General features: G+C 35.4%; 1 protein-coding gene across 1 annotated transcript in view; it reads left to right on the top strand.

The window, feature by feature from the left end:
- LOC125651535 (uncharacterized) overlaps positions 1 to 23,968 on the top strand; it is a 35,510-nt gene extending 11,542 nt beyond the window's left edge. The window contains exons 6-25 of the mRNA XM_048880180.2: positions 1,836 to 1,909; positions 4,595 to 4,729; positions 4,838 to 5,014; positions 5,136 to 5,719; positions 5,893 to 6,031; positions 6,948 to 7,159; positions 7,613 to 7,737; positions 8,036 to 8,150; positions 9,763 to 9,807; positions 10,052 to 10,105; positions 10,208 to 10,444; positions 10,623 to 10,765; positions 11,595 to 11,898; positions 12,020 to 12,089; positions 12,216 to 12,961; positions 13,072 to 13,165; positions 15,085 to 15,272; positions 22,241 to 22,438; positions 22,597 to 22,787; positions 23,463 to 23,968. Of these exons, the coding sequence (XP_048736137.2) occupies positions 1,836 to 1,909; positions 4,595 to 4,729; positions 4,838 to 5,014; positions 5,136 to 5,719; positions 5,893 to 6,031; positions 6,948 to 7,159; positions 7,613 to 7,737; positions 8,036 to 8,150; positions 9,763 to 9,807; positions 10,052 to 10,105; positions 10,208 to 10,444; positions 10,623 to 10,765; positions 11,595 to 11,898; positions 12,020 to 12,089; positions 12,216 to 12,961; positions 13,072 to 13,165; positions 15,085 to 15,272; positions 22,241 to 22,438; positions 22,597 to 22,787; positions 23,463 to 23,735 (4,104 nt within the window). The 3' untranslated portion in view covers positions 23,736 to 23,968. The remainder of the gene's footprint in view (positions 1 to 1,835; positions 1,910 to 4,594; positions 4,730 to 4,837; positions 5,015 to 5,135; positions 5,720 to 5,892; positions 6,032 to 6,947; positions 7,160 to 7,612; positions 7,738 to 8,035; positions 8,151 to 9,762; positions 9,808 to 10,051; positions 10,106 to 10,207; positions 10,445 to 10,622; positions 10,766 to 11,594; positions 11,899 to 12,019; positions 12,090 to 12,215; positions 12,962 to 13,071; positions 13,166 to 15,084; positions 15,273 to 22,240; positions 22,439 to 22,596; positions 22,788 to 23,462) is intronic.
- Positions 23,969 to 24,392: the final 424 nt, after the last annotated feature.

Genomic DNA, 24,392 nt, shown 5'->3' with positions numbered 1-24,392 from the left:
CTGATTTACTCACGGGATGCAAACTTTGCATCTATGCAAAATTTGCACCCGTGTGTAAAGGTATATTTGCTAAGCGTTCACATGGTACTTAACAAATTCGGGTCAAAAGGCAATGATTCTCGAAGTTTGATAAAGATGGCGGATTATTTTCGATTGAGAAGGAGGATTTTCCCTTACTGTGTAGGCTTCGGTGACAAATTTGATTGATCAAGATATGTCTACGACACTCTATGCAATATAATGTTTGCAGAAATACGGTGTATCTTATGAGAAAACCTATCTGATACCCGGTGACACTGCGTTTGCTCCACTTCGGAGCCGAGCCCTCGTGATCCACAGTGACGATTCCTCGAGTGTGACGTTGTATACGGTGTGTGCGTTCACATGACGAAAAATACACTAGGAGTAAATATACACATATGCAAAAGTAAATTTGCATCTGGTCTGAGTAGGTGCAGAAAATCTGCACCAGGTGTATATTTGCACATATGTATATTTACTTTTGCATATATGCAATTGCGTTCACATGCTCAAATTTACACCCGGGTGCAGATTTTGCATATATGCAGAATTTGCATCCCGTGAGTAAAGCAGGGCATGTGAACGGGGCTTAAAAGTGTAAATTAAAGTTTACATACGAGTACATTTACAAAATTTACAAATACTATGGAAAATGTTGTTTCCAAAATGCATGCAAATTGCAAACTTAATGCTGAATTACTCAGAGTTTGCTAGTGCATCTCTACGCATCGCAAAATTTACGTTGACAAACAATTCGTAAAATTTGTATGCATGTTAACTGTACATCTGTCAGAAAATGGGCGTATGTGAACGGGGCTTAAGATGTTTTCATGATATTGTTTATGTGTTTCTACCATAAATACAGACAACAATCTTTTATCTCATATCGATTAGTCACTTATCAGATTTCGTCGTTTTTTCTTATTTACATTTCGCGAAAAAATAGGCGTAAAAATCGGTTGAATTTAATTCACGGTGGCGAATCACGTGACTTTGGCATGATTTATTACCTTGGAAAATGACGATGAAAGTCAGCACAAGGACAAATTCAAACAAGTTTACAAGTACACGTAACACCTTTATCAATAACGAATTGTCAAGTAGCTTAACATTTGAAGGATTTTCTCAGGAACAGATTTATACTAAAATGGCATTTCTACATGCGATAGAAGCAGAGAACATTGACAACGTTTTTTGGTTTTCAATGAAAACCTTTCCAACCGCCAAAACACTGTGTCAATGTTCTCTGCTTCTATCAATCGCAGAACTACCATTTTGATATAGATTTGTTCCTGAGAACATTCTTCAAATGTTGATATAAGTTATGTGACAATTCGTTATTGATAAAGTTGCTTACATCTTTGAATTTTCCCTTGTGTTGACTTTTGTCGCCATTTTCATGCCAAAGTCACGTGATTCGCAACCGTGAAATTTCTAATGGAACTGTATTTCATTTCGGTTGACTGATGCTATTTCATCATCAAAACACACGCACCCACACACATGGTCTCTATCATGACCTACATCAACAGTAAATTCCTAGTGACACTAGCTGCCATGCAATCAAAGCACAATAAATGGGGCTCCATAAGGATCATTCAAGATCACTACAAATTCACGATCATATACATGTATGTACCTATTAATAGGACTTCGATTGAAATGCTAATGTTGAAAATGAAACTTTAAAAAATATTATTCGTCACTATTTACCACAAAAAATTACCTGATAAATAACATTTATCAACGTTCATTCCATGTCATACTGATGTACATGTAATTTTTTTTTCTTTCAAAAACATTTCTTCAATTAGATTAACATAAAACCATACATTGAATGGAGGGAGCGAGACATTAGATTCGACTTTGGATCGCCATTTACCACAAGGTACGAAAAACGCATAGTATTAACCTTGCTCCATATAAAATTAATACAAGACACTATAATATTCCCCGACAGCCAGGAATTTTTATTTTATATAAGTACAAGTAACTCTCAAAACCGATTCCTTTGTATCTAGCTTAGTACAAATGACAAACTAAGAAAAGTGTGTATGAAAATATTGTAACTTGACAACATATTAGTACATGTAATATTTTCCCGCAAAAAAAAACATACCCCAGAGGCCCCGTTTCACAAAAAGGCCTACGACCAGACGTAAGCATAGCCGGGCGTAAAAACAGAACGAAGTCGTAACACCGGACTAAGTTGCGTTTCATAAAACAGCCTACGATTGTCCCCGACTAAATCTATGGCCTGCTCACGACAAGGTGTAACTCTTAGTCTGTAAACAACTAAACGAATAATGGCGACGATGTTGATTTGAAGCAACGCAGACAGCGGCAGATAAGATGAGAAGGGGTTTTCAGAGACCGGTCAAATTGACTCTGAATCAAATCATGATATAAAAAACATCCATATCAGATATGTCTAATTCTTATCGTTATAAACGTTTCAAAAATCCTGCTTAAAGCGAATCCATTGCATTAATTTAATGTAAAAATCAAAGTCATACCTACTATTTGAAAAACTGTTTTGTTTGAAATATATAGTGAAAAATGTTTCTTGGAACAAACGTAGCGGCAACTACTGCACATGTATATTGGAAGCTTTCAGTTTTGAAACATTTTTAATTTGACTTTCATTTATCTGTTGGAATTCCCATGGGCACGAATTGTGCTCCTTTGTTAGCTGACCTGTTTTTATATTCATATGAAGCAGAATTTATTCAAAAACTTCTACGTGAGAAGAAAAATCTCTCGCTGTGACCTTCAATTCGACTTTTAGATATATCGATGACGTTTTGTCTATTAACAATGATAGTTTTCATTCATATGTCGATTTGATATATCCCTGTGAGCTCGAAATAAAGGACACCACAGAGTCGTCCACTTCTGCTTCATACTTAGATATTTTATTGAAAGTAGACATTAACGGCAAACTGACAACTCAACTGTATGACAAACGGAATGATTTCAGCTTCTCCATCGTCAACTTCCCACATTTATGTAGCAATATTCCATTATCACCTGCATATGGTGTTTATATATCTCAACTGATTCGATATGCAAGAGCTTGTTCTGGGTATAGTCAGTTTTTAAATTGAGGTAAGCTACTGACAAACAAGTTGATGATACAGGGATTTCAACAGCCTCGATTGACGTCAGCATTTCGCAAATTATATGGTCGTTATAACGATCTAGTTCGTCAATACAACCTCGCATTGGGTCAAATGCTGTCTGACGTGTTTCATACCGATTGTTAAGCCGTTCTTGGCACACTGATTTTGACTGCGGATAACTCTGTTTACCTGATCAGGATATGGGGCTCACGGCGGGTGTGACCGGTCAACAGGGGATGCTTACTCCTCCTAGGCACCTGATCCCACCTCTGGTGTGTCCAGGGGTCCGTGTTTGCCCAACTATCTATTTTGTATTACTTGTAGGAGTTAATAGATTGATCACTGTTCGTTATCTTCACCTTGCATTCATATGAAAATCACGGACCTTAAACCGTTACATGCATATTCTAGAATAATTCTATTTTACTACCAAGGAACTTTAATGTCTACCGTCTAGAACATCCTTCCTTCCCATCAAACAAGTTAATAAAAAATAAATTGTATCCACTGACCAATAACTTACAATTTTTATATCCTCCAAGTTATGGTAATAATATATTAAAGATAATAATATATTAAAGAGGGTAACGACTGAATATTGAGTCCTTATTTCAAATTTGGGAGCGGGGCCTCCGTGGCCGAGTGATTAGAGCATCGCGCTCAATATCACACGGCCTCTCACCTCTGATCGACGAGGGTTCGAATCCCGCTCGCGCCGGTAAGTGAGAAAGTTTCCCAGTTTACTTTCGGAAGGTCAGTGGTCTCTTCCCAGGTACATTGTATCTGGGTTCTCTCTTCCACCAATAAAAACTGGTCGCCACCAAATAACTGAAAAATTGTTGAGTGTGTCGGAAAACAAACAATCAAATTTGGGGGAAAGTGGGGGTGTTAAATTTCAACATCAAAAGTTCTTAGCATTCTCTCCTTTTAATATTCATCCGAACTTTTGGTATATTTCAACTCTTGAAAGGCTAGACTACTTACTATTTGGTGATTTCGTTCCAAATTTCTTTCTTTTTCTCCGAAGTGATATCACTAGAAAATTTTCGTCTAATTAGGTTTTCAATAACTGATTTTACTCTGTGAATTTAAAGACGCCATGTGTTTAGCTTTTTGCACTGATGTATGTATGGTTATATAAAGAAAAGGTTTGTAAATATGACGCAAATAAAGCTTGTACAAAAATTGTAAAATCCACGATCCCTGGGTTAGAATGACCAAAATTGTCATAGTGAGTGAATGTCTATGATTTGAAAGACTTCTTGAAGTTTGCTGATACTATATAAAATTAAATGAGTAATTAGGAAAAGCAGAATGGGGTGTGCATGTACCGATAATATTAATTTCGCAACCTTTAGAGCAGATTAAAAATAGTCATACAGTGTTGATATAACAAAATTATGTAAAATATTTCATCAGTATTGGTACTTTCGGGATCATTTGTGTTGTAGGTTAGATCAGGTTTTGGATGTAACATCATCAGTTTCTGATGTAACACTTTGCACATCTGTGGAATCTCTAATAACAGGCGTGTTCTCTACAGGAAGGAATTCATTGGTTGTTGATGCTTTTGGAATTTCAAAATGGTAAAGTGACGACATATCTAAACGTATAATTTACATTTAATATATATATATATATATATATATATATATATATATATATATATATATATAATGATTTTATTTGAGCAGGGCAGAAGTTTCAACGTTGTCAAAAGTTCAGATTACAAATGCATTTTTGAATCGAGAGACCCTATCTAATAAATGTCGTGCGAACTGTTTTGGAATTCATGAACCAATTACTTCGACTATTGATGTGTGTGGATCGCCAAGCGGAGTTGTGCTACGCAATTCATCAACATTTTTCTCGTAAGAATTAGTCTAATGAATACAGCGTCAACATAAATTCTTCGAAATATAAACCAAGCAGATAATGATGCTCGTACTTGTTAACAAACTGTTTCGCATAATTAGTTTCTCTTATATTTAGTTTACGAAAGATTTTCGGGGACTCCATTTTATTTCTGTCGGAGGAATCCAGCGAATCAGTGTGGTGTGGGTTTCCCGACAACCCTTGTCTGGATTGTGCTGACTACCTTCCAGATGACAATGTTTGCTCTGATAGATACGTCACACCAAATCTAGCTGAAGTTTTAACAAAATTATCCAAATTTGTAGCAGCTGAATGGACAGACAGAAAACTGTTGATTCTCGAAGCTTGGGATGAACCCACATCAGCACATCCAATGGGTAGTCACGGAAACCAGTCATTGTTTTACACTGGAAAAGCAGCAAGAGTTGCTCTGAGCAAAACCCTTATTAGTAAAGAACCCGAATCGAACGAAACTATATTCCGTAGATTTGAGGAATTGCTCCAGTGTTCTGACGTGGATTTTATGGACATTATAACGAAAAATTCCGTTGTCGACATATGTGTGTCAGAGGACTCGCCATCTTTATTCACAACCCAAAACGAACGAAGAAAGAAAAGAGCCATAAGGTCGAATAACATTGTGAAACTTGGCACTTGGAGAGAGGAGAAAGACAAATATTTTAGTCATCTATTCACTTTAGGTTTGTAGTTTTTGTAATTCAAAGAATATTTTTCTTCTTTTACATACCCGTCAGCAATTAGTTATATATCTTTTCTTCATAAGAGGCGTTTCGATATTTTGATAAATAAGATATTCATATTGCAATAATGATGTCGCACTTCATTTTGTTTTCTTCTGTAATCTTTTTTCTAGTGAGTGCCAAAACACCTGGATCTACCTCGAGGGATTACTTTGGAAGTGGAAAATATTATCCAAAAGATAAAACGGCCAAGGATGTGTGCGGAACAGCAGACGAACAATATAGCATTGAAAACCTAGAGCAAATGCAACGGTCTGTATAGTTTTCTGTTATCAAAATCAAATCATCGTGAACATTTTGATTTCGGATGCATGTAGACAGTTATGAATGCGGACAACGAATAATTTGCAATCAGTAAATGTATTTAAAAAGATTGTTGAACGTTAAGGAATGCAATGTCAGACTAGATAAAACGATTTTCATTGGTATGAAAATATCTGACAGAATTTTTTTAATGATGTTTATATTTACACGCTTCTTTAATAACTTCTTTAGATTGCACTACTATCTTCCGAGGACTTTATATGACAAGGATGCACCTACATCAACATTCGTACATATGTTTCAAAATTAAGTGAATTTTGTGCAATAATCCCAATTCAGTTCAGTTATTCTCGGTTTTATTAAAGATTAAGTATTTCTTTATAACTCTAAATTTTGAGTTTCATGGGGCCAAGAATGGTTGTTATACACTTATTAATTCTTATGTTAATACTTGTTTAATTTGTCCTCAAAATGACTTAATACCCACTATTTGTTTACTGGTAATTCGTTCACAAATTGATTAAATAAACACTACTTGTTTAAGTTCACAGAATTATTCTATACCCACTACTTGTTTAAGTTCACAGAATGATTCAATATCCACTACTTGATTAATTCGTTCACATAATGATTCAATATCCACTACTTGTTTAAGTTCTCAGAATAATTCAATACCCACTACTTGATTAATTCGTTCACAGAATGACCCTATATATACTACTTGTTTAATTCGTGCACAGTATGATTCAATACTCACTACTTGTTTAAGTTCACATAATGATTCTATACCAACTGCTTCATGTACTTGTTAACTTTAAGTTCACAAAATGATTCAATACCCACTGCTTGATTAATTAGTTCACGGAATGATTCAATATCCACTAATTGTTTAATTCGTTCACAGAATGATTCAATATCCACTAGAAAACGTTGTATTTGAAGCAGAGGGGTCCAAAACGTCCGCTTGTGGAGCGTCAACCAGGGGATGTAATCAATGCAATGATTACATTGACGTTGATAATCCGTGGGATTGGTGCTTGACTCGCACTGTGACAACTAGAGCTGCAACAAGGCTTAGTAGACTGGTGAAATTAATAGAAGATGAAGGAAGTAATGGTAGCTTTCTTGACTCTTTCAGACATTGGTGCTCTTTTTAATTGAAATTTGGCAGTGTGGGTTCTCTGAAAATTGAAGTTGAAAAATAGTATTCAATCAAACATGATGAAATATAAAGTACTAAACAGTTAATAGGTCTAAATATGACCAGTATCAATATTGGTATTCGTAAAAACTATTCCCAAAGGCATACCATTAGAAATAATAGTTGTTCAAATGCTGTCCACTGGCATCTCTATGACAACTGCCACATCTCTACAAACGACATACTGTACTTTCTATCTATATTCAAATCAAAGTACTTTGCATAGAACAATAGTTGTAATTGTTTTTAATTTCCTTCCAATAAATTTGAGAGAATTCACAAAGTAGTCCGTTAATACTAAACGTACTAATTTCATCTTTTTACATTTTGTATACAATTTACATATTCAACCCCCATGTTATTGGCAGAATATACAACAGGAATGACTGGTGAAGAACTAGGTATCTGTCGATCAGGAGTGGTGTTGTTTCAGGATCTTCAAAAGTGTAAAGAATTGATGCCAGACTCAACTTTAGACAAGGAAACGAAATGTGTTAGTGAAAGAGCTATTTCCTTTATATCATTATGTTGATCAAATTCCATGCTGAAAATCCTGGCATTTTAATATCTATACGAACCATGATATAACCATTTGCAATTGCCAACAGTGGATAAAAAGTTAATTTTTCTCGTGATTCCAGCTGATGCTTTTCATTACATGAAACATTGCAGTTAAAGACAATTCTATATTAATCTATACAAACAGCATTTCAACTAGGTTTTGTTTGTGTTTGTTTCTTGTTTGAATACCGCTTTTCATATGTTAAAAGATATCTGTTTCCACTCACTAGTACAATTGCATCAAAGATACACGTTGTTGCTATGGAAATGGCGATATCGGATGTATGAAAAGCGATTGCACTGGAGATCATAGTACCCGGGTATGGACTGCGATATCATGTGGAGGTTTGTAAGCCATTTAGAATCTCACAAATATGTATAGTATATTTGTTTATAAACACTTTGAACATCCATTTGTAAGTACTCCTGCCCCTATAGACTCGTGTACACAAACTTTCCTTTGAGCAATATAATAATTACCTGATGATATAATTGTTCAGTCGAGTAGACAATTTTTCGTTTTGTTAAATATGTGAAAGGTGAAGATAACGAACAGTGACCAATCTCATAACTCCTATAAACAAAACATAGAGCTGGGCAAACACGGCCTCCTGGATATACCAGAGGTGGGATCAGGTGCCTAGGAGGAGTAAGCATCCCGTGTCGACCGGTCACACCCGCCGCGAAACCTATATCCTGATCAGGTAAACAGAGTCATCCGCTGTCAAATCCAGTGTGCGAAGAAACACGACAGACAGCATTTGACCCAATGATAGGTTGTATTGGCAAACAAGATCGTTGTAACGACCAAAAAATTTGCGAAATGCTGACTTTAAACGAGACTGTTAGAACCCCTGCACCATCAACTTGTTTGTCAGTAGCCTGCTTCAATTTAAAAACTTACCATATGCAGAACAAGCTCTTGCGTATCGAATCAGTTGAGAGACATAAACACATATCCAGGTGATAATGGAATATTGCTATATGTACATAAATATGGGACGTTGACGATGGAGAAGCTGAATATCTACTTTCAAACTGAGTTTCAATAAAATATCTAAGTATGAAGCAGAAGTGGATGACTCTGTGGTGTCTTTTATTTCGAGTTCACTGGGATATATATCGAATCGACATATCAATGAAAATTATTATTGTTTACAGATAAAACATCGTTGATATATGTATATCTGAATGTCACAGCAAGTGATTTTCTTCTTCTCATGTACAAGCTTTTGAATAAATTTTGTCTCATATGAATATGAAAACAGTTTAGACTGTTAGAAAACCTTATCAACAAAGATCACATTGATATTGTCAATGAGGAACTCCAGCATCTTTTAGATGTCGAGTTCAGAGTACCACTGCGTAGATGGTTGGTTGTATATTGTTTTACGTCGCGCTTGAGAATTTTTCTCTGATATGGAGACGTCACCATTGCCGGTGAAGGGCTGCAAAATTCAGGCCTATGCTCGGCGCTGACAGGCATTGAGCAGGGAGAGATCTTTATCGTGCCATACCTGTGTTTTTGCGGCCTCATCTGAAGGATTGTCGCATTTAGCCGCCTATTGTACGACAAGCAAGAGTTGCTGAGGACCTATTCTAACCCGGATCCCATGGGATTCCTCTGTGAAGAATCAGAGTAGTGTTTAACAAAGTATATTTTTGAATTACTGTTCACAAGATATAAATGTTTTGTGTTCAATCTTTATTGAAAAAAGCAGCTGTCTATTATTGTTTAAAAACCCTAGTTATTAATATATCGTAAGGAATGCTCGTGTAAAGTGTTGAAAAGTTATTCCCATATTTAAGACATATCGTAGAATAATGACATTCCATATATGATGTGGGTGCATGGATAATTATATACATCTTGTTTATATATAGACGTAAAAGAATACAAAGAAGTTTTGAGCGGAAAAACTGAATTGTGTGTTTGATTTTACTAATTTTTTTGTAGAAATTAATCCGTTTGATGCTGGTGTATCTATTCCATCAACTCCAGGTAATTTTCACCATATACTAGGACTGAGAAACTACATGTACAGTTGTACATGTATTGTATCGTTAAAAATAAGGACGAGTTAGTTACTATCATGATAAACAATGTAAATCTATTTACTATACAAGAAGCATGCTTATCGTAGTACCATAGTTTTCAATTTCTATGTTTTTATATTGTTTGTTGTTCATTTCTTGTTTATTTTATTTTTTTAAATAATATTTATAATCTTGTTTTTCTTTAACAGTTTGTAACCAAGGTGATGATTCAAAAACGGTTATTTATGGAAATGTATGCTCAGGTAAACACATACTGATTGATGTTAAGGAAAACATTGAAATTGAATTCATATATACTGGTTGTGTCTACTAGAATATCATTGAGAAATACTCATTCTTATCAGGAGATCCATGTCAGTTCTTTAACGGCAAAGAGTATCATCTTCTGCTCAAAGTGATTCTAATTTTCGAAGTTTGTTCTGGGAAATGGGACCAGCTGCAGGACACTATAGATTCAGATATACGAAATCTGAACATCAGGGAGGAAAATTTAATGGCGGTACTGACCTCGTGTATGGGTAGTGATAATACTATATTGAGCATTCACTATCCAAGTGATAACACAAATGATCCGACTATTGGTAAGAAATCATATAGATTAAGAAATTGTATTGTGTAATTGAGAATAGGAAGTATAAGAACGTTTTCGACACTTTTACATGTAAACTTATCATTAGCAAACGAAGTACAAGTGTACATGCTGAGTCGACAGTTGAAGATGTGTATTGTGAGATTTGAATAGGATGGTGTCATTTACAGGTATTGGCTACAGTTTGCGGGAGGCTAGAGGTTCAACAGAAAAGAAGGATTTCCTCTTAAAAACTCTTCCAAATGTTAATTATGACCTTATAATGAAAGGTCAACAGTCAATAACGAAAGAACAGGCACTTTTCTTGTATGATGTAAGTTTGAAAAACATGTCATTGAAAGGAACAGGCATTCATGAATGACTGTTTTCCTGCAACATAATTAGTATGTATTTATATGCATGGACCTGCAAGAGACAGCTATATTTACATATTTCACTATAATGAATATTCAAGAAACATGCACTCAACAACGGGTTTAATCCGTAGTCCTACTATTCGCTATATTATATATAAGATGGGTTCTCTGAAATTACATCCGACTCGATGAAGTTCAATCAATCAACCATGACGATACATCAAATACTAGATAATGGAATTCATGTTCCAAATGCGACCAGTATGAGATTCATAATATTCATTCTCAAAGATATATTATTTTCGAAAGCTGTCAACCGGTGCATCTACTTATCTTAATCAATTATGGGGAAAATCAATAGGAAATTATAATGCATTTGATGGAAAGTCATTCGTAAAATTGTTTTAATGCGCTATTGTACCAAGCACCGAGAATGGCTTTCTCCTCTTAGAACCAGAAGTGTAAACGTTACTGACAGACGTCCAAAGCGACAAATTATCACAGAGGGTCAAATTACTACATTCAAAATTTCACTTTTAAATGCCACGACCTATTTCTACGTCTTAAGATTTCACATGGCCATACCACGGGCGGGATCGGTCCACCCTAAATCGTCACCCATTCCAAATCGCCCGATGTTATCCAATACTACTTATCCAATATTTATAAATTTGTAGAAAGTATTGGATGACCGAAGTTTTGTTGAGTGTAAATTTAATTGTCAAGACAAACAAGTGAAATATGCATTTGCAGTTAGTTAAAAGCCATGCTTTCTTTTTCTTTTAGAGAGTTATGAGAAAATCTTACATAAAAAGTATGGACAGTAAAGTTCCTTTTAAAATATTCGTGCATTTGGACACAGCTTCGAAGATTGCCCTTGTCAACGCAAATTACAGGGGCGAATTTTCAAGTACGATTAAAACGAAATTTAAATTGGCTATCACTAGTAAGCAGTGGGCAAATGCGGTAGCAGTTTATTTGAGCCATTCTGATTACAAAGGAAACAATTGTGCAACAAGCGGTAAAGGAAGCATCTGTAAACGAATGAGATGGAACGCTGAACAGTTTAGAAAACATATACAAAAACCAGGTATAGTAATTAGGAAAAAAATCATAGACTAGGAACAAAACGAGTTAAGACTGAGAGAATGACGATGGACTGTTTTACTTATTCATTGATACTTAATTTTTCATAATGAATTGTATTATAGTCAAAGTATCCAGGCCTGACTCGCCAAAAGAAAAGAGATCAACTGGCTCTACACTCTTGTCTGACGGAAGGTACAAATACATTTTTCATAAAGAATTCCATAAGTTGTATGCGTATTTTTTAAAAATGAAATTGCATTTTCATTTAGCGAAAAATTATCCAAACTCCTAGATGATTTGATTTCTAATGTTCGATAGATCAATGAAAATATCAGCCAATAGTGGAGCATCATTAAGCATTAGCAGACTGGCGAATCTCGCCGTCATCGCAGGATTTGACCACGTGACGAAAGAATACGACCATATCATAGCTAGCGTGCGACCAGCCACCGGTGTGTATTCTGTTGTGGTGAATTATCCAAACTTAAACATGCATGAAACGGACCCACCGTACACGGAAGCAGTAGAGTATGAAATACCAGCAATGGCAGACTATAGTTCAACATACCCTCCTCTCTTAGATGGATTTAACACTTCTATAAAACTTTCCGATTGTTACAGAATAGCTGATATAAAATCAGAGAAATTCAGGTACTTTAGATTCGATTCAAAATTATTAGAATGTCTGGAGGATGCTAGTAGCCAATTTGAAGGGTGTATTAAAGTGATGACTGGTTCTGCTTATCGGGTGAGATCGGAAAACAACAGAAATATTGAATTGAGGCATGCAGAAGAAAAATGGCGATTTTCAGTAGGCCAAGCAGTAGAAGTTAGTAATGGGATGTCTCTAAAACAGTTAAAGAATCTTGGATTGATAATAATTAGATCTTGTGTTCGAAACTTGATCCCAAAAAGATTAATATTAGGGATTGGGGCACACTCCAATAGACTTTATGTTGATATTAGGGAGTCAACACCACAGGAGGAATTCGTGAAAGTCTGGGATAATGGATTTCCAGAATTGTATACCTACCTAAAAGATATACAGACAGCATTCGAACAAGGTTACAATATCCGAAAATTGTTGATATTTTTGATTTACATATATACCTAAGTATTGCACATATATTACTTGATTCGTGAGTTAAAATATTATTGCATTCTATTTTCACAGGTGGGGTATTCATTGAACCGACAAATATAACAAGAGCTTGTCAAACACCACCCCTTGGATCAAAAGCGTATTACATCAAATATTCCGATGAAGGGTAGAATTCTTACCTACAGTTTACATACATCAATACCATAGATGCACTTTTTTTTATGCCCCCGTAATCAAATATTCGGCGATATATAATTTTTGGTCTGTTTATCTGCAAAAACTTTAACCTTGTCCATAACTTTTGAATGGATGGTGATAGGCGCTTTCATATCCTTGTGACATGACCTTTAGTTTGGTACCGAAGTTTTGGAACTCTTGAACTGGCAATTTGACCTACTTTTGAAAACAAACTAACCTAGATCATACCATTTGAACTGTTAGCGATGGAGCTTTCAAAGTTCGCATATGTATTTCTTTTGACTAGACCTGTCGTCAAGAAATATATTCTTTTATTTCATGACCTTGAAGTTTCACCTACTTGAAAATTTTTAACCTTGGTCACAACTATTGAATGGTTACTGACAGTTCTTTCATATTTAGGGCCCCGCATGAAATGCAGGAAGCCCTACAGTAATCACATTGTCCGTCTGTCCGTCAACACTTTCTTTGTGACATGATAACTCAAACAATTTTTATCGTACAGTTTTCAAATTTTGTACAGAAATAATTTACAAAAAGTGGAAGAAGCCTATAGATTTTGGGGTCATTTCACTTTGTCTGTCTGTATGTCATAATCTTTGTTATTATGAACACTTTCTTTGTGACACAATAACTCCAACAGTTTTCATTGTACAGTTTTCAAATTTTGTACAGAAATACTTTACAATAAGAGGAAGATACCTATATATTTTGGGATCATGTCACTTTGTCTGTCTGTATGTATGTCATCATCTCTGTTATTATGAACACTTTCTTTGTAACACGACAACTCCAACAGTTTTCATTGTACAGTTTTCAAATTTTGTACAGAAATACTTTACAATAAGAGGAAGACACCTATAGATTTTGGAGTCATGTCACTTTGTCTGTCTGTCTGTTTGTATGTCATCATCTTTCTTATTATGACCGTATCTATTTACCACTGTCTAAGGGAGATAATTCAATTTGAATTATGATATGCATTGTATTGATATAGAAAATTTACGAGAAATAACTCTACAACATTGTGTATGTGTATATTTTTGTTTTTAATGTGGTATTAAAAAAAATGCATGATGTTACATGCATATTGAATCAAAACACGTCATTCCCAGTTAAAAATTTTCGATCGAGATCGGAATACAAAATAAAATTTCACCAGCCCCAAACATTGCTATATCAAATACAGATGGACAGTCACTTTCCTCTAATAACCATCAGCGGGGCCCTTGCTGACCGTGTCAGTATTCTAGTTCACATTTGTATTCATTGTAACTTTTGAATGGTTATTGATAGGCTTTCATATTTCACATGTTTATCCCTTTTGACAAGACCTTTCTTTTAGTACCAAAACGTTTGACCTGGGAGTTTGATCTACTTTTGACAAACATTAACATAGACCATAACTTTTGAAGGGTTAGTGATAGGGCTTTCATATTTCTTGTATTCCTTGTGACAATACCTTTCTTGGGATGTCTCCATATGAGTGAAACATTCTCGTGTAGGACGTTAAACAATATACAACCAACCAAACAACCAACCTTTCTTTTGATACCACAATGACTTTGCTGCCATACGGAGGCATCGGTTTTTCACAAACACATCTTGGTTGTATTGAATTTCGTTTTAATCATGCCTATGAAACATTGGTATGAAAAAGTATCTTTTCTTCAATTTTGAAAATTAAATGCAGGCGCGGACCCAGGAAATGTTCAAAGGAGCGATTGTGACCTTTAGATCGGTTACCTAGAGCAGTTTTTTTTCAACTACAATCGCATCTTTTTAAAGAGTATTAAAGTAGCGTGTATTTTATATCTTGTATTTTTAGTGCTTTTCGTTAGTCTATAATAGCCGAGTATCATTTGGTAATTAAATTTATCATTAAAGATCATGTGGATCAGATTCTGGAACCTCCTCTGTGTGTTCATCAACTACTTCTGCTCGTCAGAAGGTAGCTTCAGACCTTCTTAAACGCTTGATAGAAGTGGTAGGAAACGGGCCTCTGGATAAAGCGTCACTCAGAGCAAAGGTCAATCGATGTCTGGTGACACTGTGTGGGGGTTGTATCGGAAAAGGTAATAAATCGTATTCTTCATAAACTAGAATTATGTTATTATTATGGGGTTTTTTTTAATAATGAACTCGGGCTACTGACAATGATTTTATTCTCATAAACAAAGTGTACATTTTCTTTCACATCGTGGACTATTATGCCATCTGCCAATCTCATTTGGTAGTTTGACATAACAACATCTATATTTACATAATATTTTTTGCATTTTTGTTTGGGAGGTGTACATATATGAGATAACTTTCTAAACTCAATGTTGTTTTGAAAATTCTATAATTGATTAGAAATATCGCTCTGCCATTTCTGTCCAAATTGATCATCAATATTCTAAAAACAGTATTTCGTAACAATTTTACACTAGGGAATCTATGAGACAACCAAATATAGGATAATTCACATTCATCAAGGATATTTTAATACATTTCATCCAAGATGTACAAGTTATCTTATGTAAAAGAGATTCTAATTTAGTCCACAATTTATGAGAATATACCAATTTTGCCCAGAAGGTAATCATTCGTACCTTTATATTTAAAGCCAAGGGATATCTTCCCAATTCTCTATAAACTATAATTTGGAGTAGAGCTATCAAGATTCAAAATATATTTACAAAATTTCAGTTGTAATTTCTTTACAAATTCTATGCTTGAAAAACCCCATATCTCACAGCTACATAATAAATTGGTGGATCAATTTTGTCAAATAAATCTAATTGACTATTGGTAAATTATGGTTTCTACACTTAGAAATTACACTGTATATAGTTTTCATAGCTTTGTCATATGGATATTTAACATGACCCCGAACCGCCCTTGTTCTTGAAAATAATACACCTAAATACTGAAAATATATTTACAATTTCAATATCAGAACCGTTATATACAAACTTTATGGTTGTCTCCCTCTACCACAAATCATGACCTTAGCTTTTCCTTCATTAACTTTCAAGTGCCAAAATGAGCAGTATTCACAAAAAATATCTAGTTGGTATACTGTAAAACCTCTTTAGATTCAGATAACAAGACTGTGTCGCCCTCATACAATAGCACAAACAATTTAAGATATATTATTATCATTATTATTATTTCATTCATTTATAAAGCGTAAAATTACATATAGTTTCTATGCGCTGCACAATGTTTGTGCTAATAATCAACGTTATTATACTTTCATGTAAAATACTCGAACCTGATTGGTCGAAAAGCATTTGAAAAAATATATCGTTACCCTCTGAGAACAGAAAACACGCGCCCCGGGGTGATAGTATCTAGCAACGGGTAACAGTGCTTAACAACGGGTGATATTATAAAAAAAAAAATAAAGTGCACCGCCACGGCACATGATACGCCCGTCACATATTGTTAACAGTATAGATTGTACCCATTAAAACATTTTTTATATCAACTTAATTAAATGTCACAGTGACCTTAAAGTAGGATGCGACACACCTTCTACCTAAGATGCATTAGTTGACCAATTTTGGTGATTCTAAGTCTAATAGTTTTCAAGTTATGAGCCGGACAAGTTTTTGCCATATATGGCCATATCTTCTTAATGAAAAGTCACAGTGACCTGGTTTTAGTGTGCGACACACCTTCTACCCAAGATGTATCTACAGACAAAGTTTGATGATTCTAGGACTTGTAGTAATTAAGTTACGGGTCGGACACGAAAAAGCTAACAGACGGACGGACAGACGGATATCTTCTTAATGAAAAGTCACAGTGACCTGGTTTTAATGTGCGACACACCTTCTACCCAAGATGTATCTACAGAAAAAGTTTGATGATTCTAGGCCTTGTAGTATTTAAGTTACGGGTCGGACACGAAAAAGCTAACAGACGGACGGACAGACGGATATCTTCTTAATGAAAAGTCACAGTGACCTGGTTTTAATGTGCGACACACCTTCTACCCAAGATGTATCTACAGACAAAGTTTGATGATTCTAGGCCTTGTAGTATTTAAGTTACGAGTCGGACACGAAAAAGCTAACAGACGGACGGACAGACGGATATCTTCTTAATGAAAAGTCACAGTGACCTGGTTTTAATGTGCGACACACCTTCTACCCAAGATGTATCTACAGACAAAGTTTGATGATTCTAGGCCTTGTAGTATTTAAGTTACGGGTCGGACACGAAAAAGCTAACAGACGGACGGACAGACGGATATCTTCTTAATGAAAAGTCACAGTGACCTGGTTTTAATGTGCGACACACCTTCTACCCTAGATGTATCTACAGACAAAGTTTGATGATTCTAGGCCTTGTAGTATTTAAGTTACGGGTCGGACACGAAAAAGCTAACAGACGGACGGACATGAACGCCATACCATAATACGTCCCGTCTTAAGACGGGCGTATAATTATCACATGTGTCATATTTATGCGCGTACGGTTCGTCGTAGATTGCTAGACGACGTCGTTTGAGCGTTTGTAATAAACGCGAGTACCCGCATCGAAATACGAAATATCGCATGACAGTGATTGATTAAATGTCAACAGACGTAAGTTTTTCTGCTTTCCAGTTTACATAACATTCGGTATAATAAAACAAATATTGCATGTAGTTGAGGGTAACATTGAAATTTTCAACCCTCGAGAAACCATTGTCAACCTCGGCTAAGCCTCGGTTGACAATGGTTTTCTCGGGGTGAACATTTTCAATGTTAACCTCAACTACATGCAATATTTATAAAATAATACATGTATACCAAAACAAAAACAAAAAGACCTGCAAGAGCTATAAAGTAAATGATAAAACAATAGAAAGATTTTGAATAAAACATGGTAGTAAGATGATAAGGTGGTTAACTTTGACTAGACAATATACAACTGTTCAGTTTGCAAGAGATTGTACATGGAGTCTTTGATATTGCACTGCATTTTACATTCACAGGGCATATTCACGCTTGAACGAGAATTTTTTAGGTTCTTGCAAAATGTTCCATGTGTTTAAAGTTCTCGAAGTCCCAACGGCTGTTTCTTCCACTACTGTGCACCTAGTGTATTTATGGTTCTTGCATCGTATTTGTTTGATAATTTCTTCACTGCCATTTTCCATTGGTCAGATGATGATCTCAAGGTCTTATGAGGCTGGTAAACAGAACATAACTCTCTCATGTATGCTGGTGCTGAGAGTGTGTAGTGACTTGTGTATGATTGTCAGCACTTTAAACACAACACATTGCTTTACAGGCAGCCAGTGTAGTTGTTAAAGTACCGGCGAAATATATTGTCTGTAGCATGTTCTTGTGAGACAACGTGTAGTGTTGTTCTGAGCCCCTTGTAGTCGGTGCATGGGGCGATCGGTTATACCAAGCAGGAGGGCATTGTGATAGTCAAGGTGGGATATAACTGTTGCATTGATGACCTTCACACATACTTCCTGGATGAGATGAGATGACGTCCGGAGCAGCAACGAGGTTTTTAACAGTAGACCTAGGTGTCAATATTGCCTCACCAATCTTCAGACTGATATCCTTCACAAGGCACTGGTTGTGGCCTCTGACAACTACCATTATCTCAGTTTTTTCATCACGATGCCCCCTTCAAAGAAGAGGCGCATATTGCTTTGCACTTGTCGGTCGGTCAGTATGTCGGTAGACCACACGTTGTCCGCTCAATATCTTGAGAACCATTCACTTGATCGTAATTATATTTCATATATATGTTAGTTGGTTATGAGTAGAAAAAGACCCCTATTGTTTTTCACGTCAATCGATCAAAGGTCAAGCTACTCTAGACATAGGAATACCATTTAACCCTCTCCTTGACATATATCAAACTTGGTACACTGGTACATCCTAAGGAGTAAATGACCCCTATAGATTTTGAGGTCACATGATCAAAGATCAAGGGTCAAACTGGACATAAGAATATACTGACTACTCAATATCTAGAAAATCGTTTGCTTGACAGACATCAAACTTGGTACACTGGTACATCTTCAGGGAAAAATGACCCCTATTGATTTTGAGGTCACGTGATCAAAGGTCAAGGGTCAAACTGGACATTGGAATATATTGTTTGCTCAATATCTTGAGAACCCTTTCCTTGACAGACACAAACTTAGTACACTGGTATATCTTCAGGAGAAGATGATCCCTATTGACTTTGAGGTCACATAGTCAAGGGTGAAACTGGATATTGGAATATACTGTCTGCTCAATATCTTGAAAACCCTTTGCTTGACAAACATCAAACTTGGTACACCGGTACATATTCAGGAGCACCACAGAGAGAACAGTGCTGTTCCCCAAGAGCGCAGTAGGGATGGCAACCAGTGAACAGGTCTTATTAGCACAGCTCCTGATGACTTTGTCCACTTCTTTCTGCGTCTGGACCTTGATAAAACCAAGATGAGGCACTGGTCTGTCCAGGTCTGGAGAAACTGTATTGTCATGGAGATCTGAGGCATCGAGACCCTGTCTGATCTTTTGAACTTTGCTGTAGAAAAACTGCACAAAATCATCGGCAAGGGTCTGGTCACTGGTAGTCGGTGGTAAGAGAGTCCCTGCATTAGAATTCACCAGACTGCTAATTACTCTGAAAGTCTCTTTACCATCCGCTGTGGTGAGCTTTTCCTCATAATAGCTGAACTTGGAGGGGTTGATTATATGCACCATGGATCTAGCCTGCTTCGTAAGCATATGTCTATGCATCCAAGGCCTGAGCTCATGGCTCTACGCTCCAACTGTCTTCTCCGTTGCCATGCTTCATTTTAAATTCATTTTCATATAAATTTGAAACCTTTTAGCCCCCTCGATCCATGGATTGAAAGGACATTCTCAAGGTCATTCGAAAATATTGAAAATAAAAAGGGGACAGGTTTTCGCCTTGTCTAGTCCTTTAGTACATGGAAACTTTCAGAGAAATCATCAATTATCACAATTCTTGCCTTAATACCATTGTACATATTTTTGATAACATTGAAGGATTTTCCATTAAATGAATTATTCAAAATCCAATCTCCCAACGGAATCAAACGCCTTTCTGAAATAAAAAAAATGCACAATATAACTTTTTACCTCTAATTCTAAGCAATTCAATAAGGCTATTTTTTTCTAAACCCAGCTAGATTTTCAAGAAGTTCTGTGGTGTCCGCATTTGTAGTTAATCTTTGGTTTAATATAGAGGTAAATAACTTACCAACACAACTGATGAGCGGAATTGGTCAGTGCTTTTTTTATCATTGGCATCACCTTCATTTTTCTAGATTGGAACAATGTTTCCTAATAACCAATTATTAGGTATTTCACCACTGTCAAGAATCATATTAAACAAAGCAATTTAAACAGGCATTAGAGAATCTATAGAATTTATGAAATATTCATATATAGAATCTTTCCCACATGATTTGTTTCGCTTCAATGACTTCACGCATTATAATATTTCATCCTTGGATATAGGTTCATTAATATCAGAGTTTACATTTATAGCTGATATATTCATTTCTTCTAAAGACAAAACATAATCTGGGGTTACTTGATCATTATCATCAGCATCCAATTCTTTGAAGAATCCATACAATTCATTAATGGGTATATTTGATTTTGGTTAATAGCTATTAAAATCTTCCAATATTCTTTTGGATTTCTGAAGTACCAAGTTTGGTTTTTAATATAGATTTATGATTGGGGACTGACCTAATTAAAGTCTGCTTATATCTTCTCTCCTCATATACCACATGTTTGTTTTGTCGTTTTGCTTCTTTGAAGTGAGGGTAAAACAGTTTACTTTCATCATTGATTTCCTTTGGGAATTGTGCATTAACACCAAATCTTTTGTTTTTCAATACTCGTGGTGTTTTCTTGCGTACTTCCTCTGTCTTTATGTAGTGCAAATTTGGCCACTATTTTTCTATTTTAATCTGTTTTTCTATGTACTCTTTTGAATGAGAAATATTTATGTAAATTCATCCCAGGTCGCTTAAAACATCTCAGTGTTTCTTCAGTATGTTCTCCTTCTGTTTCATAAATATCGGTAAACAGTAAATTATCTCTCAGTGACCGAGCTTCCAGATCAACCTTCAATTCGCGAAAATTGTTATTAACTGTGTTCAATTGATCTGAATATTTGTGTGCAGATATCACTTTGTCTTGTAGTTCCAGTATATTCTCTTTCATTTCCTTGGTTTCAGTTCTATTCTTTTCAAAAGCTTCCTTGATGAAATTCATAGCAGAGTCCATTTCAACTACTAACTTTCAACCCCATACTTGAAATTCTAGAAGTATGGATATGAAAACTGAGGTTACACAATTCTATTGAATTCATTCTCAAACTCTGCAACTTTACAATCACGCAGATGCATTTCATACGTCCGAAATTCAAATAGGTTTCTAGATTGTGGTCAATTTACATGAATGCGGAACGCTATAAATTTTACTACAGTAGTTGATAAACTAGAAAACTGAGTCTAAACCCTTTGGATTTTCTTAATGAAATTCAGATTCAAGTAAATCCAAGATGGCTGAAACTGCTTTGCCGTTGCCGCATTGCATATTCGGTGCTTGATGTTTCAATATACACTCTAAAGAACATAAAAATATTTTTGTCAAATAAATCACCTCATGAAAAACCCTGTACTCCATGATTGGCCGACACATATGAATTGTAACGTTAGTTTACAGATTTACATTTTGGTGCTAAAACTGTAGATTAAAAATCAAAATTTTTGCATGCATGTAAAACGGTAATGTATCAAAACACACTAGCAGTAAGTAGTATGCTACTTAACCTATATTGACCACATGTGACATTGTTTTAAAAGGATAAATCTCTTTTTGAATTTGCCTTTACCCCTCACATCATCGCTCTTTCTTCTGTTCTTTTCTGTCCTTATATCCTTCGTTTTCGTTACGCTATAATAATTCAATGACCTTGACTGATGTCGAGTAAAATTAATGGTATCCAATGTAACAATAAGGTATGGATAACGAATTAGAAATTCTTGTATTTTTCCTCACAGGTAAAATTTGGAAAGATAAGACAATGGCATCGTTTGACTTCATAACATATTTCTTCGATGGCTCTTCTACTCCTTTTCCTAACCTGAGAAACACAGGGGCTTTCTACAATACGGAGAATCCAAAGTCAGAAGTTCACTCCTTGGCATGCCACGATGGAAGTGTTTGCATCGAAAATGTACAGCTGCATTCTCTCCTCCGTAAGCTGGGTGTATTTTGACTAAACTGCATCTTAGAATAGATACATTAAAGTTATAGTTTAAAATACTCTCTATGTATTCATGTCTTCTTTAGTTTATATACTGATCTTTTCAAGGTATTTTAAAATGATTTTTTTTTTCACTTTTTACCGGTTTAGAAGAAGCTTTAACAACGAAATATAAACCTGATCCTGGAAAGACGAACGAAGAACTTGTATATGATCCGATGGACAACCCGTCTCCCCTACTGGATCTTTTGGAACAGGAGATGGCCATGCGAGTTTCCGGAAATGTTTCAATTTATATCGAAAGAAATGGAGATATATCAAAATTAAACCATATCATTAAGGTGTCGTCTTCGTGACATTTTCTATAAAACAAGCCTTGCTACTATCTGTTATCAAATTTGCAAACATACACGTTTGGAGTTAGTCTTAATAGATACCAAGGTCTTTAAATTAAGATGTTGTACAATGTATCATGATATTTTCAAAATTATTGTAAAAGTACTTTTAAAATGCTTGGTTCCCGACCAACAATTCAGATTATTGCATGTAAATGAATATGCAGATATTTTTATGTTGCGGAAATATCAAACTCATTTGACTCAACCCATTGGTGATGAAAATTGTTTTTCCAGAAAACATCCCTAAACAAATAATTATCAATGACATTATGTTGTAATTTCTTCTCTGTACCTATCGTTCAATTTTTTAAAATAAAGCTTCCCTTGTGGCTCTCATAAGACAGATCTACTGAAAATGTTACACTATAATCGTTTACAATAACAATGACACTCCGACCTACCTATATAAAGGTACATGTATATGCAGTTCATTACAATGAATATGCGGAAGAGGGGGGTCTAGTGAGGTTTCTCTTTCATGTAAATTTTGTTTGGATACGCATAGATAGAGATAGATTGATAAATAGATAGATAGATAAATAGATAGATAGATAGATACTTTATCAACACAATATACTAATTCATGACTTATTACCAGATGATATTTTTATTTTACAGATACTAATGGTCTATAATACAAAAGTCACTAACATTCAGTATCATCTGACCCAGTCTGTCAGGGAGAATCAGGCCATGGCTGCCATTCAACGGAAACTTGAGAAATGGGCCTCTTCTCTGTGTCCGGACCGAACGCGGATAGTGGTAGCTCCATACACGGTTCATAAAATATCACACGATAGACATAGGCGAAGTATCGACAGAAGCAACGATAGAAACCTAGCTAAACAACTGAGGAACAATTGGGAATTAGAATGGTTATCTAAAACGTGAATTCCATAATGTAATATAGGGGGAAACTTTTGACAATGTGAATTTGTACAGTTATTAAATGCATTCCTCTCACTTCCTAATCAAAACAATTCATCTTCACATAAAAGTAAACGCTGGAATGCTACAGTGACATGTATTTCGATTCGTGTGTATTATGTTTATCAATCATATTATAAAAATTAGTATATTTTTGTATTAAACATACATATTGAAGTAAAATGCTCTCACTTTGACTCGGTGTCTGATTCTTCAATAAATATCTAAACACTGATGGAAATCTCGATTATACATGTGTACATATATACCTAAGTGTATGCATTCTACACTGAAAGTAAACCTGAAATAGCCATTAGATTGCCAGTAAAATACCATACTTCGATATCAACTGTCATTTTACAATTCGGGGTTCTCGAGAACACCATTGTCCTCGTTGATCAGATGAAATTGTAGCTGTCACTTGACTTGATACATCATACAATTTACTGTTTTTTCGTGCCGTACCATACTAACATGGGCGAGCGGAATTTCATTTTAGTTGTACGGATCGGTCGACTGTTTTTCTCGATTTCTGGGGGGAAAAAATATGCTCCAGAAATTTGGTTTTACATTTATCTTTAAAAATTCAAATCTGCAAAGCGTTTGACAATGCAAGCACAC

This window comes from Ostrea edulis, chromosome 5 (genome assembly GCF_947568905.1).
Source record: "Ostrea edulis chromosome 5, xbOstEdul1.1, whole genome shotgun sequence".
NCBI lineage: Eukaryota > Metazoa > Mollusca > Bivalvia > Ostreida > Ostreidae > Ostrea > Ostrea edulis.
This window is presented reverse-complemented; position numbering and strand designations above follow the sequence as displayed.